The sequence below is a fragment of the Ischnura elegans genome, chromosome 1, assembly GCF_921293095.1.
Source record: "Ischnura elegans chromosome 1, ioIscEleg1.1, whole genome shotgun sequence".
Classification (NCBI taxonomy): Eukaryota; Metazoa; Arthropoda; class Insecta; order Odonata; family Coenagrionidae; genus Ischnura; species Ischnura elegans.
The window spans coordinates 140,671,761-140,687,786 of NC_060246.1; the positions used below are offsets into that span (position 1 = coordinate 140,671,761).

Here is a 16,026-nt window from a genome sequence, read left to right on the forward strand (position 1 = left end):
AATGGCATTTCAACGAACCTGTTCCGTTCCTCTCGCTTGTTCCAGCTACTTACATAAAATCGCATTTTCGTGTAATCCCATGCGAAGTTGAAAAGTTGTCCTGTTACCGAATAAAATGAACTCCTGCGTTGAATCCTCTGGCACACACCAATGTTGAGGAACAGCGAAGAGGGAGGGGAAGAGATGGGGGTGTGGGGTTGAGAGATCGCTTAATGAAGAAAAATACATAAAGATGTACCCACCGCAACGAGAGAATTTATTCAGCAACGAAATAAAAAAAAAGAGTGAAAGGAAGTTTTTTGGGAGTCGGCCTCCGACTTCCCCCTCCACGCCAACCTAACGCAGTGCGGGAATACCGAAGAGGAACATGTCCAGGTATCCTGAATTTAAAAACAACCACTGAATGAGAAGGATGTGTTCGGGAGACAGTGCTAAAGTGGGGACCATCCCCCAGGGGACGAGTCCATTCTCTCTCTTTCCGGGCCGTCCCGAGAACAAAATCCGCGCGGGTGGTAGCTCCGATTTTCCCGAGGCACGTTTTATGCATATGGGATAGGAGAGGACGGTATGGCTGGGAGTCGGGAGGAGAGGGGGGTAAATGGTGCGTAGTGCATGACTAGGAGTGCGTGCAAAAGGGTTGGTTCGGGGAGTGTGCGGAGTGAGAGAAAGGTTATTGGAAGAGTCGTCAGCTGTTACGGAGTGGAAATAGGGGAGAATGAGAATGGATGCGTAGTAGGGGTTGTTGGGAAAGGATAGAAGGCTGCGTAGTTCTTTCTCTTTCAGCCGACCGATAGAAGAGTCAGATGAGCTTCAACATCTGCAGATATCCCATGGATGATATTCTGACCACTTATTTACGTGAAACAATGACCCACCTTTGCCGCAGCTGTTATTTGGGATTGAACTTTCAGGCCGAGGCCGAAAATTTTTTCGTCATAGTTGCACGTTACGTGAATTTCAATCCTTAAGCAAATACATGACTCTGTCATCATCTAAGCGGGAGAAATCGAAAATGCAAGAATTAATGGTTTTTAGTTTGTAAGATAATTATACATCCGTTTAATTTCCTTGGTGAAAAATTAGGTCTACTTGCACTTAATCGAGTTTTCAAGTGGTATTTTCTAAACCCATTTAGACCAGTGCACCATGCATTATTGAATTTGGCTCATTTATACTGTTTAACTAGTGACCGGTAGGTTAAATGAATGTAGGCACATGATTATTTTTTTATTTATTCATCCCTTAATTTCAAAGAAATGACATTGCATTTAAATAAGTGAGAAATCAGCAGCGATATGAATTATTCCCACCAAAAATTGAAGCTCATTAGCTCCCAGTAATTTGAAGGTGAAACATTTTGTCACCTGCAGACCAGTTGAATTCTTTCTGCTTTAATACATACTGTACCATTCAACCGAGTACCGCTATAATACATGTATTCCATATGTATGTTGTTAAAAGTGATTTTCATTCGCCGACTTTATTGGGGTTGTGCGTCCCCTTTTCAGCCCACCACTAGAGGGGGCTGGGAGTGCACAGCCAACGAACGGGGGTGGCGGGGGTAAGGGGGACTGTTTTGTGGACGGAGACCCCCTTCTGCCCCCCCCCCCCCCAACAGCCCACTGCTAGTCCTGCCGTCCGCCCTACCCACCCAACGTCATACCCTCTCTAGCGGCGCGAGAGGTGGAAACACGGTGACTGGGCTGGACTGCGTGTTTGCCTGATGAATTTTGCATGCGGCGAATGAGGGAAGCAGGCGGCGGGTAGGGAGGACGCGGGGAATGGAAGTGTATCTGTGCGTGGGGAACGGTTGAGGAGTGGAACTATGTCGAGAAGGGGGAGAGAGTACTATTCGGGGTGGTTTAGCGGCTCTAGAGGGGTTGAGAGAGGAGGAGGGGTTTGGTTCCGGAGGAGTTTGGAGTGGCGGTCGCGGGAAACAGTGAGTTAGGGAGGGGTATGGGTCAAATGTGGTGGACGGCGAGGCTGTGCTGGTGGAGCGGTAGAATGCGGGAGCGTGATAGACAAAAGGGCGGGCGGTGCGGTCGCCCCGTCCGGGGGAGGGAGGCCGACGGCCGCGGTGGAAGTGTCACGTGTCCAGAAGCTAGGTGGAGGGAAGTGTGTGGTGCGGGGCACGTATGTATGTGTGGGTTGGGGTCAATGCTGGAAAGGGGTATGTGGAGTGGAGTTTGTGTGGGAGGAGATGTGACGAGAGAGAGATAGATAAGGGATGATTATGAGGTGGTGGATAGATAGGGCACATCCACATGACGTTATTCGCTGCCGCAACGTCTTCGGAGTCACGGGCCTGACCGCTGGGCAGTGACGTGTTTGACGTTTTGTCTTTGGTTTGATTGGTTTTTTTCTCGATGCTGCGCCTTAGATGCGGTGGATCCGTGCTCGAGAAAGGTGAAGTTTATTAGAGCGGTTAGGCAAGAATGAACTTCTGCTATTTTTGGACCGACAAGTTAAAAGGGATTCGCAATTGATGTCTTGTGACGGGCAAATTGGTGGCTACCGCTTTCCATACTGCCGCTACATTTGAACTCAAAATAAGAGCAAATATATTCGTTATCATCGTCACAGATCTGATGTTTTGATGGAGCTCTCCACTCTACTCCCCAATCAGCTAATTTTTTCACATTTACTCCGACATTACTCTCTCGTAGTATAAATATGTCATTAGGAGTAAATTGCTTTGAAATTTAAAGCATTAGCTGCCTGAAATATAGCAAAATCAATAAAATCACTATTATACTGGTCAAATAAAATTCATACTTGTACAGTTCAAGTATATTTCTGCTGGAGAATTCCGATTTATTTCGTTGACAAAAGGACTAAGGGTGCAGCGTGTTTTGTACTATTACCTCTGAAACATTTATAACACTCTAGTTTTTGAAGGATGGCTTTATTTTTTTACCCAAGATAAATATCATTTTTGGATTCAAATCTGAGAATAGGTGAAATTTACAATGGAAATAACTTGGATAGTCATGTTATTTTTTTTTTTATATTTCGAAGATCATCATAAAGAAGTACTACTGATGAGTTTGCGAGGGAAGGTTCCCTCCTTCTTGATTGACAGCAGTTGCTTCCAATGGAGGTATTTCTTTTAATGACATTCTCTAGCCACTCGCATACTTATGAGTCAGTGTGAAGCGCCTCTGGGTTGCATTCCAACAAGTAGACGGAGTGGTGCTTAAAATCGATAGCGCTGAGAGGGGTGGGGTTGAGAGTAAACGAAGATCCCTCGCGTAGGTACGTGGACTTGTTGTGAGAAGGTCGTAATTCTACCACCGCTGCTGTGCGCTTCGGGAAAGGTGTTTCGTTTTACTCAGGTATTGCCCTGAGTGCGACTGAGTGCCCATTATGTTTACAGTCGGAGTAAGTCCGACGCAAAGTACTCGAGAGATAATGATTGGATGCTTTTCCAGGCCATGCATACGAATGGGATGTTGACAGCGAGGTAGTTTTCCTCAATTCAGTTGGTAAATAGTGCCATTTCCTATGGTAATAGGCTTGAAGAGGCCGAATTATGTCATTCGAAGTTTTTTTATGAATTCCTACATTTTTCTTTCTAGGCCTTGGTTCCGCTTAAAGGATGTTTTACAGCAGTTTTGTAAAATACTTAACTTTGGAATAAGGACGCTAAAGCAGGACTCTCCTCATGTCCTGCAAAGGCCATTCATTTGTGTACTATCTTTTCCGTAACAATTGTCGTTACAAAAAATCTTCGCTCTTCAGGCATAAATATATTTTAGGCCTAGAATGCTATAGTGACAGTCGGATTCAGATATACAATAACCCTTTGCTTTTTATATTTCCATATTCTTTTTTTGGATAAAACTTTGGCTTTTCTATTGTAATATCTGCCGTAGAATCAAGCAGTGGAATACGTTGCAGAGGATAGAATTTGATGTCAATCGAGGTCTGTTTTGCATTTTCCAGAAATTCTATAAGAATATGTCCGAAAATGGGATGCACCTGTGTGAACCCGATGACACTCGGCTTCACGCAAAAAAAAACCGTGCCTTCCACAATTGCCATGCAACCATGCAAATAAAATGTTATCAATTTAACGAAGCCTTTAAACAAAAACAAATGGTGCACGTTGTAAAGCGGGGACGGGAAGTTTTAATTAGTATTCACTGTGTGTGTTCCCGACAAGCGCGGAAATATCACCATACGCGATGCGACGCGGCGCGCCCCGTCGGATAAAAGCTCAGGCCCGAAAAGCGAATTGGAATAATCGAAACACCGGGAATAAACGAGAATAAAAGAGGAAAAACATGCGGAGAGAGAGAGAGAGAGCGCGCGTACGTAATAGCTGACGTGCGCATTCGTACAATCAACTGCTGCTCCCGAAAAATCAACAGTTGAAAGCGGGTGAAATAAGCCTTTGGAATTGCCGAGAGGCAGGGCGGTCTCCCAATGCTGTGTGTGCCACCAACAGCGGAGAGGGAGGCAGGCAGAGGGGAGGGAGTATGGGAGAAAAGGAGGAGGAGGAGCATCAGAAGGGGGAGGGGTCTCGGGTGGAGTGGAAGAAAATAAAAATAAAAGAAGTGACTGAAGAAGGGCGGGGGGGGGGGAGGGAGTGAGGGATAGACACAGCCTCACGAAGGTCAAAGAACACCGCGGAGACGGAGTGCGGGGAAAGGGAGGGTGGAGACGCGGATAGGGTGGGTGGGTAACCGAGTTTTTTGGGAGGAGGTGGTCCGAAGGAGAGAGGAGGGGGGGATAGCTTTCTGTTTGGAGAAATGGGGGTGGGGAATAAGTTGGCCAGGAAGAGGTTAGAGGGTGGGGGAGAGGATGGAGGGAAGGGGAGAGATGATTTGGGAGTTTACCTGGGACGGAGATGACGCCCAGAAATGGGAAGATGAGGGTGAAAGGCTAGCTTGGGCTGGAGGAGGGGAAGAAGAGGAGCGGGCTTTTGCGACGCATAAGGATCAAGGAGGAAGAAAGGCGGTGTTTCGGGGACCAAAGGGAGTTTTGGTGGGTTTAGGAGAACCTAAAAAGAGGGAATGAAATTGGGATAAAGGCCAAGGTTTTCATGCAGAGGAAGAGAGAAAAGTTCAAGTCCTTGAATGTGATGAATGTAGTAAAACTGAGTTAGGGAGCAAAATATGAGATTCGAGATTGGAAGTATTCCTCATATTTCAGGTAATTAGTTAGGTAAATACAATTTATCAAGGATTATTATTTTTCGCTAATATTCGTATAAATCATTTATTTTAAGGCTTCTCTGAAAATTTGATATTTTTCCCTCCAAACAGCTTAACAGAAGGTAAAAATACAAACTATGTATGAAGGACTATGATTTCAAAGATTAATTAATACTTATTAGGGAATATTAACAAAAGTGATAAGAGGGTAACGAGGTTCAAGAAATAAAATGAGAGCCTTCAATTGTCAGCATCTAAAACTATATTTTTAAACTAGTATAACTCAAAAGAATACAAAATGTACATCGAAATGGTTTTTTAGTGCCATTGAATACAGAATTTAGCTATTTCGAATGCAAATGAATTCAGATGGGAAAAGAAAAAGGCAGCGCAGTGAAAAAAAGCAGTTAAAACCCAGCCATTGAATAACATGTAATAAAGTTGAAGGGACGAGAAGAGAGGATCAAGTTAGTCGAAAAATCGATAACTTCCTTTGAACCTACTCAATAAGCAGGTAATATGTGGTCCCCAATGGCACGCTTCCTAAACAATTACTTGGCCGTTTACAGGACAGGTGGATGAATGGGAGAGCCAAGCCAGAAATTTCAGGATATTGAGGGCAGGAAGATATGACAGTTATGATGGAGAAAGGAATAAAAAATCAGGCCAAAAATATGAAGGGAAGGAAGACACGAAATGGGAGTTGGGGAGGAGAGGGAGCAGTGGAATGGGGAAAAGAAGGGGAGGGATATGGGGAAAGAGGGAGTGGGGGAGGGAGTATTTTTTCCCGGGATATTGAGATGCCGGCGTCCCCCCTAATGCATTAAATCACTCCACCAAGGGTATGCCCTAAGTACGGGATAGAGGACATAGGTAAGAAAATAAAGGGGGAAATATGGCGGGGCATAAAAAAACGAGAGGAGGAGAGAGACCGCAAAAAGCATAAAAAAGGAGTGAAGATGCGTGTGTGGAGTAGGAGTAGGGGGTTGGGAACGCCATTGGTGGAGGAGAGCGAGGAGTAGTTGGGGGAGTGTGTGTGTGTGTGTGTGTTTGGAAGAGAGTGTGCGGAAGGGGAGAGATAAAAATGGGGAGCAAAAGGGAATGAGTGATGGTGGGAAGGAGAAACGGAAGTTTGAAGAGGGGAATGAAGGGGTAGGAAGAGGAGGTAGGGGAATATCTTTGTCCCCCTCCATACCCTCCTCCACCCCCCCACCCACCTACAGTGTAGGGTAGGGAAGGGTTGCTTCACGGATGTCACCCTCACTCCAACCCACCTCTCCCTCCCTCCATTTCCTCCTCCCATAACCCTTTTTTCCGAAAGGGGAGTCATCATTTCCCACACCCAACGACCCTCCGCTCTCCCTCACACCCCTCTTGCGTGAGTCTCCATGGCTCTTCCCACCCCCAATTCGGCCCATCTCACTCATCACCTACGCCACCACCCTCCTCCTACCTGCACCTCCTCATTCTTCCACTTCTTTCCACCCTCCGTCCATGAGCAAGCCTCCCGAAAAGCATAAAAAAGCACAGGCTTTCCCTCAATACCTCCCGAGGATGGTGGCACAGAGCATTACTCTCCGATATGTTTAGGGTAGGGTTTAATGCTTACAATTAGTGAAACTATTTATCTAGACAGGATTATTGGAATAAGTTCAACTGTTTCAGGCTTCACTTGGTGGAAGTTAGACATATTTATCTGGTTTTGTACCTCTGTATGATGGCTCTGTGAGACGAAAAGCGTTTTACGCAGTAAAATATTTTTGTGGAAAAGTGCTACGATCTTTTATTTATTTAAAAATTATTGGAATAAATATTTGCTTGAATGTATGCACAAAAGAGTGGAATGCCAGTAAAAGATTTTTCTTGGTAATAATATTTAAATTCGTGCATATTCCAAATCACAGGGAAATTGGTAGCTGACGGTTAGGCCGTTCGGATATGCTTCAGATAAATTTATAACCTCTGGTTAAAGTTGAGGCTGCGCTACTATATGTTTCATTCTCATCATTTTAACAGCTATCTGTGCATATTTTTTCTCTATCTCCACGCCTTTTTTTCATGAAACTCCTTTGTAGCAGCACGCAATGATTCGCATTTTAGGGAACTGTCAAGTATTGAGTAAGCACTCCTGAGTTCAGGAAGATAACAATTTTTTATTTTCAGAGCTGGGCGAATGCTTACTTTTACTTACATGTAGGAGGGGTTAACGTGGTCAAAAATGTGCTTTCGTAATTCTTGAACGCTCCTTTAAAAATTTTAATTTGAATTTACACGTCTATGAGCATTATATTTGTGCATGTATTTACATCATCTATTGGCTAATTAAATTCAGTTTTCCACTAAATGTTACTTACTTATTAATGCACCAGTGGAACACATTCACTGCATCGATCTACGTACTTACGACAGAGGCAAAAATGTGTTTGTTGTATCTGGATAAACTTGTGTAACATTCGATGTATACACACATATAATCCCGTGGCTATGGATGAGTATTCTTTCACATGAGTCTGCTCTGGAACCCCGTACCTTTCGGAATATGCGCAGATGTGCATGCAATCGCATGAAACACACTAACCTACCCTCGTCTGCCACATCCCAACTGACTACGTAAACCTCACGCACCCACCTCCCTCACTCCACGTGTATCTTCAACTCTCCTCTCGCTTCCTTTCCTCCTCGCAGCATCCAAGTTTCCAAACCCCCTCCTCACTGTAACAACGCCACCCCACCCTTCTTGTCACCGAGAAACACAACTCCGAAAAAAATCCCCCCCCCTCTCATCCCTTTCCCCTTCGTTTCATTCCACCTCCAACGCCATCTCCATAAACCACCTCCCTCTCCCCGCCATATTCCCCACACTCTTCCCCGTTCCTTTTGCCCTTCAACCCCCGCCCCATTCCACCTTTCCCCCATCCCCCAAAAAACCCCTCCCCTCCCTCCACTCGCTTTAGATCGATCTCCCTTTCTCATATCGAAGGCTATGATTGGTGTGCGTTGCGTACATTTTTTCCCGCTCCCGTGCTTTTTCTTCCCAGAGTGCCCGGGCGCTCAGGGAGGGGGGTGGGAGGTGGCGAGGTGGAGGGAAGGGGGGTCGCCGGGAGGGGTGGAATGGGGGAGGGGTGATGATGAGCGAGCGGAGGTGGAGATGTGGTAGTGGGGGGGGAGGATTGAAATGGCTTCGGAGGGTGGGATGAGGGCTTGGATCGTGGGTTGGGGCTGCTTGTATGCTGGTTGTGGAGGGTGAAACGGGGGTTGCGAGATCGTGCCGGGGGCAGGAGTGGGTCGAGGCATGGAAACGTGAGGGGAAAAGGGGTTCTGGAGGGGAGGTCGTGCAATACTCGGAGGGGAGGCTCGAAAAAAAGGGAGAGTGTGCCGGATGCGGGAAGGGGGGGACTCAGAGGTTTGGGGAGGGGAAGATGTGTTTTGCGAGGGGGGAGGGTAGCGCACGCGTTGCGTAGATAAGGGGGATGGGGGAAGGGGTAGCGAGAGGCAGCAGCGTGTGGTTGTTGAAGAGGGGGGACACATCTCTCCCTGCCTCGCCTGCTGCTTTTTCCGGGACTCGGCCGCCCCCTCTCCGCCTGTCTCACACCAGCCCCCGGCCCCCTGCCTCCCTCATACCCATTCCTTACCCCTCCTTCAGCAGCGCCCCCTCCCACCGTCCCAACCGCCCCTCCCCGCCGCCGCTAACGCCACCTGGGCCGCGGCCTACGCAACGGCGCCCTCTCCTCTCTCTCCTCGCCGCACAACCGCCCGCTGAGCCTACGCGGCGCAAGCCTCCTTTTCTCTCTCTCTCTCTCGCTCTCTCTCTCTCGCATTCCCCCCCGGGGCCCCCGGGTGACGCCGACGACGCCGCCAGTCCCCTCCGAAGACGCAGCCGCCCTCGCCGCCGACGTCTCTCGCTGACCGCCCGAGTCGCCCGACGTGGAATCAGCCCGCGCCCGACCAACCGCGCGCGGAACACACCGCCTAACAGTGTGTGCGCTGCTGTGGGATACATTTGAACAACACCGACGGGGATAGAAGAGGAGAGGATTTGTTAAATTATTTTTTGAGTGAGAGGGGGAGGTGTTCCTTTTTTGTTTATTTATATTCTGATACTGGGAGAGAAGAGAGGAACAGCCTGCCCAGTGTTTAACAGCTACGAGGATCGACATGGTGTGCACCATCGACCCCCGCTCCTCCGGAGACCTGCTGCACCGCGCCGTGAGTTCACCGCCACTTCAACACCACCCCAACACCACCTCCGATAGTACGGCTCCCCGCGCGCCGGAGCGACTCGGCAGCTGCGGGCACCTCCTCGCCAACTCCGGCTCCTGCTACTACCTGTGAAAACGCCCCCTTTTCGACTCCCTTCCGAGCCCCTCCCTGTTGAGGAGTCTCTCTCCTCTCTCTCTTTCGCGCACATCCGATCCCGGATAGAGGAGGAGGTGCTCGGCTACGCCTCCCTCTCTCTCCTCCTTTCTCTTTCTCTCTCTCCCTCGTCCGACCCCGACATGGCCGTCGTCTCCTCGGGTTTAAATGGCCGCGGCGGCGCAGGGCTGCCCTCGCCGCTTCCGCGCGTCCCTCGCGCCCGGGCATCACCCGCCTCCCTCCGCGGCCAATAGGAACCACACCCTCCCCGCTCTCTCTCTCCCCCACAGCTGCCGCTCCCTCCATCCCTCCCCCTCCCGCTCCTCCACCTCCACCGGCCCCTAGTGTGCCGCGCTCCCGCACACACAACTCCCCACAGCCTCTCTCTCTCTCCCACACCTCGAGCGCGGCTCCCTCCAAATCCACGGCGGCTCTGCCTGCCTCTCTCTATCTCTTCCCCGCACCCGAGTGCGAGACACCGCCGTCAAACGGAGAGGACAGAGGCGGTTGTGGTGGACGACTAGACACACGCTCTGTCGGGGAGTGAGATAATATAGGGCCGTCCTACGCAGATCCCACAACCGCTCTCACCCCCATTTGACTCGAAGAGTACCCAAACCACCCACCTCCCTCTGTTACGCAGCCGCCACCTCCTGACCATATTGTATTATTATACCTGCGTTTTCCAGTGGAAACGAAGAATATCTCTCTCCGCTGCGACTGGAGGAGTTTGTTGTTCCCGTCCGTCGGTTGTCCGAGGTTTTTTCGCTCTCGTATATTTCTCCCCGGTCGGTCTCAACAGGCGGACCGCACTGAAGTGAAGTTCTCATTTTATTTGTGGACGTCCCATTCGTCCCATCTCCGTCCCAGGAAAGAAAAGAAAAAAAAACAAGCGAAGTGTTCCGTGCGAGGATTCGCACGCGTGTTATCCGGTAGTTTTCTTTTCTGTCTGTCGTGGTGTCGGGTGCCTCCTCTTCCTTCCTTTTATTGCCAAACCCTGCAACTCGACCGTCCTCCTCGCCTTCCACAAGTGTGACTCCGTGGGCGGGCACGCCTCGCCGCCTTCATTTGGGACTTGCGTCGTGATAGCCCTTGGGCCGCGAGCCCGACCCGCCCCAAAGTGCTCCTTGACCCACCCTCGCCGATTCCCGCGGAACAGTGACCCGGTCCCCATCACTAAGTACCCACACGCCTTATCACTTCCCGCCACTCCTCTCTCCCTCGTGCGATAAGTAATTCGCTCTCCTTTTAACCTGGCACCCACCCCTAAGAGTGTGCCCGACAGAAAAATAATTCCGTTCCGCCTGTATGAATCGTTCGCGTCTTCTCCCACGGGCCTTAATGAGCGTGGACTCAAACTGTCGGCCTTCACGGGATTGTTCCGTGACCTTCGGTGAGTAGCCGACAGCTTCTAGGTGAAGTTGTAATAGAGAAAAAAAGAACCTTCCTGTGTGGCAAACTCGCCTGAACTGTGGAGATTTATCATAAGTTTCTAGTTTTTCTTACCGTGTTCGTGTGCTTGGCAACAGTGGATTTTTCGTATGCTGTCTTTCTGTCTTTAATTAATAGAGCATAGGATAATTACGTATTTTATTCCTCTCTCTCTCTCAACGTGCTACGTAGTGATTTTTTTATATCAGGCCTAGATGTGATAGTTTTATAGTATCCGTCACTTTTTTTTCTATTTTTCATTCTTTATATGTTTTGCTCCATATTTTATTCGTGTAATAAGATTTAAGATGTTTTTGATTCGTTTTTCTCACTGGTTTAGGCATCTAGCTCACCTCTCTCTGATCACTTATTTCGCACACAGTTTTCGTGCATCGTTCGTTTCCTCCTTCATTCCGTTCCTCCATTCTTTTTCAGCATGGTTAGCTTGTTGATCATCGATACGTGTCATCATCTTCCCGCTCTAACGGCCACGTCGCACGGCCAATTTCCCCTCGAATATCCTCTCTTTTTTTCCATCCTTCCTCCCCATAACCATCTTCTTTCTTCCGTTTCGCTCACTCCAGCTGCCTTCCCGAACCGAATATTCCTTCCCCGTTCCAAAAAATTCTCCTCCCACGCCCACTTTTTCCCTCGGGGAAAAAAGGCCTTTTTGGCACAAGCGCCAATCGGATGCAACAGGCTTTGCCTGCGTTTGTACGGACGACCCACAATGAGCTTTCTGGGGGAGGGATATATGGGGGAGCGGGCGGTGTAGGCGGCTGTAGCGTGCGCTACTAGCAGGGTGGTAAGGACCCTCCTAGAGAGGTGCCCCCGTGCTTTGCTTTGGTGCCTTCCCAACGATGTAGGTGCCGGCACCAACGGATAGCACCACCACCTTCCTGGTTTCTGCCTATCGTCTTCTTTTCCTATTCCTCATCCCAGGAAGAGGGTGAAAAAAAACTGTGCATATCGCACCAGCCCAATCTCATCGCCAGTTCACCCTCTCCAGCTTTTTGGCACGCGTGGATCCCAGAAGGCTCGCTAGGTAATGTGCTGGAAACAGATGTGCCTTGCCACTCCGTGCTGGAGTCAGCTAGCCGTGTATAATTCAGTGATGGATACGATTTTTACGCCTCTCTCTTGTTCATTCTACTTGGTGGTCAGTGGAGATTTTTCAGGATGGGTTCAACACGTGTGCTCGTAATTTTCAAGTGGATTCTTGACTCAAGAGCTAAATACTCGTACGTTAGATGAAGAAATCTAGAAAATAGCGGAGGTTCCCTGAGTGTAAGAATAATCTTCCAGCCAGGTTACTATGCATGCGCTGCGATATGTGCCATCTATTCGTCTAGGAGTTCATTAAATCCGGCTTAAATTCTACTATTCACCCCTTTATGGATTCGTATTTCTTGGTATGAAGCTTCAGTCGCTTTTAATAAAAATGACCACTATATTCTTCTTAGGAATCGTTTCAATACTTATTTATATTAATGATGGCTCTTTGGGTTATGTTGCGATTTATATTTATTGTTCTTACCATTATTTTTTTCTTTCTTATTTTGGTCATGCTTCATGGAACGAGTCAGTAATTTTCTCTCTTCCAGCAATAAAGTCAGCAGAATTCCCGTACACGACCAAAGAGATAAATATACTTTCAGCCTGATTGTATTGAAATAGGTCCACATCGATGGATTGCTTAGCAGTTTCTTAAGACTAATACATTTCTTTCGCTTGGCGTTTAGTTTGATATGCACACTTGAGAAAATTACAAAAAATTATGGGAAAGAATGTATTGTTCCTTGAAAAAACGCAATGTACAACGCATTCCGAATGCTTTTTGCGAACAACTTAAGCTGCAAGTTCTTTTGACTACTCTCTGATCATGTTTCCTAATACTAGTCATCAAATGAGATGTCGATTCAGTATTAAGATAACCAACTAGAAAGCCCGACGTCGGCCAAAATCTTTTGGGAACTTATTGCGTAACTTGGATTTCATCTTTGGGTCAGCAGAGCATTTCGTGAAAAGTGATCCTCACGAAGTGCAAAATGAGACAAATAGAAGATTGTGCCGTTGAGAGTCATTATTGGTTTTAGTTTCGTGCGTCGTCCTCATCCCTGCCAAATATATTGCCCATTTTCCAATGGATACGCGCCGTTTCCGTGAAAATCTCATGGCGCCTCGTCATTCGCCCCTCACAGATCTCGGTGCAGCATCGCTCCGCGTTATGCGACTGAATGAGTGCGCAGATGGGACCTACCTGTTGGTCTCATGAGCAATTCTTTCTTCGTACATATGTTTCCGCGTGCTTGGAGTGCGAGAACTCTCGGATATATAAGGATATCCACGAACGTCACGCTTTCCTATTCAATACGCCATTGGGATGAAAGGGCTCGGAAGTTGGACCACATCCCCACTTAGTTCCCCTATATAAAAAAAACCGCCACCCCAGTACACTTCCACTCCAATCAGATCTTTTTTTTTCTCTCTCTACTTGTTTACCGAAATCCTTTCTTTTTTCTCTTTTTTTTCTCTTCCATTTGGAGGAGATTGAATGCGTGTGATTGTGGCGTGCTTGCTGATCCGTGCCGAATGTATGCATAATGTGTGTGTGGAGAAGTGATGAAAGGTTTGTTTCAAAGACTGGGGATGAAGATCGCGACACCCTGCTGTTACAGCTTAGACTTTTTATTTTTTTGGGCTCATTCCTTTGAAATTACCGAGTCCCCTCTTCACATCAGTCGGTCATCACTTTTCATGAAACATGTTTCGGTTTGAGTGTGTTTTAGGTTGATTGTCCCCGTGTGCTCCTAATACCACCAGTATCAAGGGGGTTATTTAAATTTAGGGACTGCTCTCTATCCCCAATATCCCATTATTACACGTGAAGTGTGTATGTGTGTGTGAGTGTGCCAGTGTGTTATAATGTGTACACCTTGGTGATTTAAAATGGTGACTCTAATACCCCACTCTCTGCCTTTGCTTTCAGATGAACCGTCCCATTCAGGTGAAGCCAGCGGACAGTGAGAACCGCGGAGGTAAGTGCTCTGTTCCCTTGTTCTATTACAAACTCGACATCTTCGAGTTCTTTTTATACCTTTTAGACACCTCAAGCTTGTATCGCTACGGACACTTGATCACGTCCAAGTTCAGAAGGAATACAAAACTTAAAAATTCCACCTTTCATGATTACGATTCCCAGACCTTAACAGATTCCACCTTTTATGATGACGTTTATTTCATTTAGTGGATATTCTACCGGAAAAATATAATTTACGCTGCAGGATATGAAATCAATATGTGAAGCTATTCCATTAATGTTAATCTTTGCATTTGCTAACGTGACATCATTGGCCCTCCTATGATTGAAGTATAATATGGCGAATCTACAGTCGAGGTGCCGAGTGAAAAATTTTTACAGTCAATAATGCTCTTGAAGTGCATCAAAGTTCTTGGAAAAATAACGCTGTCAGCGACTCTGCAAAGTAAGAAAGGTATTAGCAACTTTATTGGTTTTATCTATTGAGACCATTCATTAATCCCTCGCCTTGGCGAATGTGTGCTTGCACGTGATCAATGATCGAGTGATATTAGCGACACGCTTTCTTATCAGCTGAATACCTTTACTCTTATTTTACCAACCATGCTATACTTGTTGCCGGTAGAACGCGTTTATTTCATTCCTAAGTAGTTTTAAAGGCTTTTTTATTCGACGCATTGATACTTCAAATGAAATGACATAATGGTATGTGTGAAATCAGCATATAAATTATTCCTTTGGTTCACCTATGTATATAAGCTACAAATACATAGTCGATGAAATATGATTGCAGCCCGAGATCAGTATCTAAGTTTTCACATTTACCTCCACCGCTCACTTGAGATTTATGTATCTTCTCTTGAATGCTTTCATCATCCCTTGAATGGAATCATTACCTTTTTGCTTAGTTCCTGCGTTGTATTGGTCTGTTTTTGCTAAAATCGATCCTCCGGGGCATTAAAGATGGAGGTGCTACGCAATAAGATAAATTCGTGTTCCTCAGCTGCTTATGATTTAAAAAGGATTGCATCTTAGCTCCCGTTCTTCGGTCTATGTGTCTAATTATGTTTCACATAATTTTGAAGGGTTATCAGGAATGTTCCGGCATCCGTTCGTAATGGAAAACTGGATAAACTACACAAAATGAGATAAGCTCTGGGTGGCCCGCTGTATCTCAATCAGATAGGAAATTGGTGAAAAAATCATTTCCGGCTGAGTGAATGGGATTGAGTGTGCAATTTCCATTACGATTTCGGTGCTGAGATGTCCAAAAGGATACATTTTATGGTATTATAGACCACCTTGACATTGCTCTTTAATTATTTCTTTGGTAGTGAAAAAATGAGTATACCATTCGGTATACTTTTGTAAAATACCTACATTACATTAGGCATGCTGAAGCCATCCGCTTAAAATACTCATGAATTGGCTTGACATTAATGGTCAAATCGGGAAATATTTTAAGAATCTAAGTCATCTACCAAAATTATTCGTTGTCATACATATTGCTAGTTAATTTTTTACGTTGGCCCATAACACTCCTATTTAAATTTTAGTCATCGTATTCTCTGGTGTTAATATATGTGAGCATGGAAACTCTGCTGCATTAACATTAACTTGTCAAATGTCTAAATGCCTTTAAGATATCATCACTAGCATCCACAACTCAAACAGAAGTTTTAACCATGCTAGCAGAAAATTTGGACAAATATACTATTTCTGATCATTAAAATATTAAAAGTTATATTTACTCGTGCCTTATTTCTTCGCATCGCTTTTGTATGAAATTAGCTCCTGCATTGACTTATTTTTTGGTACATTTATTTACGAAGGTATCTGTTTTTCAAATGCGATGTGATGCATATGTCATCACCCAGCACTAGCGTTCATATCCATTTAATGGCGATAACTATTTCGGTACTTCTTCAGGATTTCATTGCGTTGATGCTTCTAGAAGGACTGGAACAGGAAATGTTCGCGACATCTTTTTTTAATCTCTCTAAAAGTGTATATGTGAAGTTTATTTTTGTATACTTCTCTGCA

The 16,026-nt window shown here is 46.3% G+C and overlaps 1 protein-coding gene across 5 annotated transcripts in view; it reads left to right on the top strand.

Moving 5' to 3' along the window:
* Positions 1 to 16,026, top strand: part of LOC124171062 (CUGBP Elav-like family member 4) — a 711,449-nt gene that overhangs the window by 487,857 nt on the left and 207,566 nt on the right. For 3 of the 5 annotated variants that reach the window (XM_046550214.1, XM_046550233.1, XM_046550219.1), the window contains exons 1-2: positions 9,010 to 9,365; positions 13,933 to 13,981. In XM_046550214.1, coding sequence (XP_046406170.1) covers positions 9,315 to 9,365; positions 13,933 to 13,981 — 100 coding nt within the window. In that variant the 5' untranslated portion in view covers positions 9,010 to 9,314. Of the gene's footprint in view, positions 1 to 9,009; positions 9,366 to 9,910; positions 10,906 to 13,932; positions 13,982 to 16,026 lie in introns of those variants that run through there. The other 2 variants (XM_046550223.1, XM_046550227.1) reach the window with 2 other exon arrangements.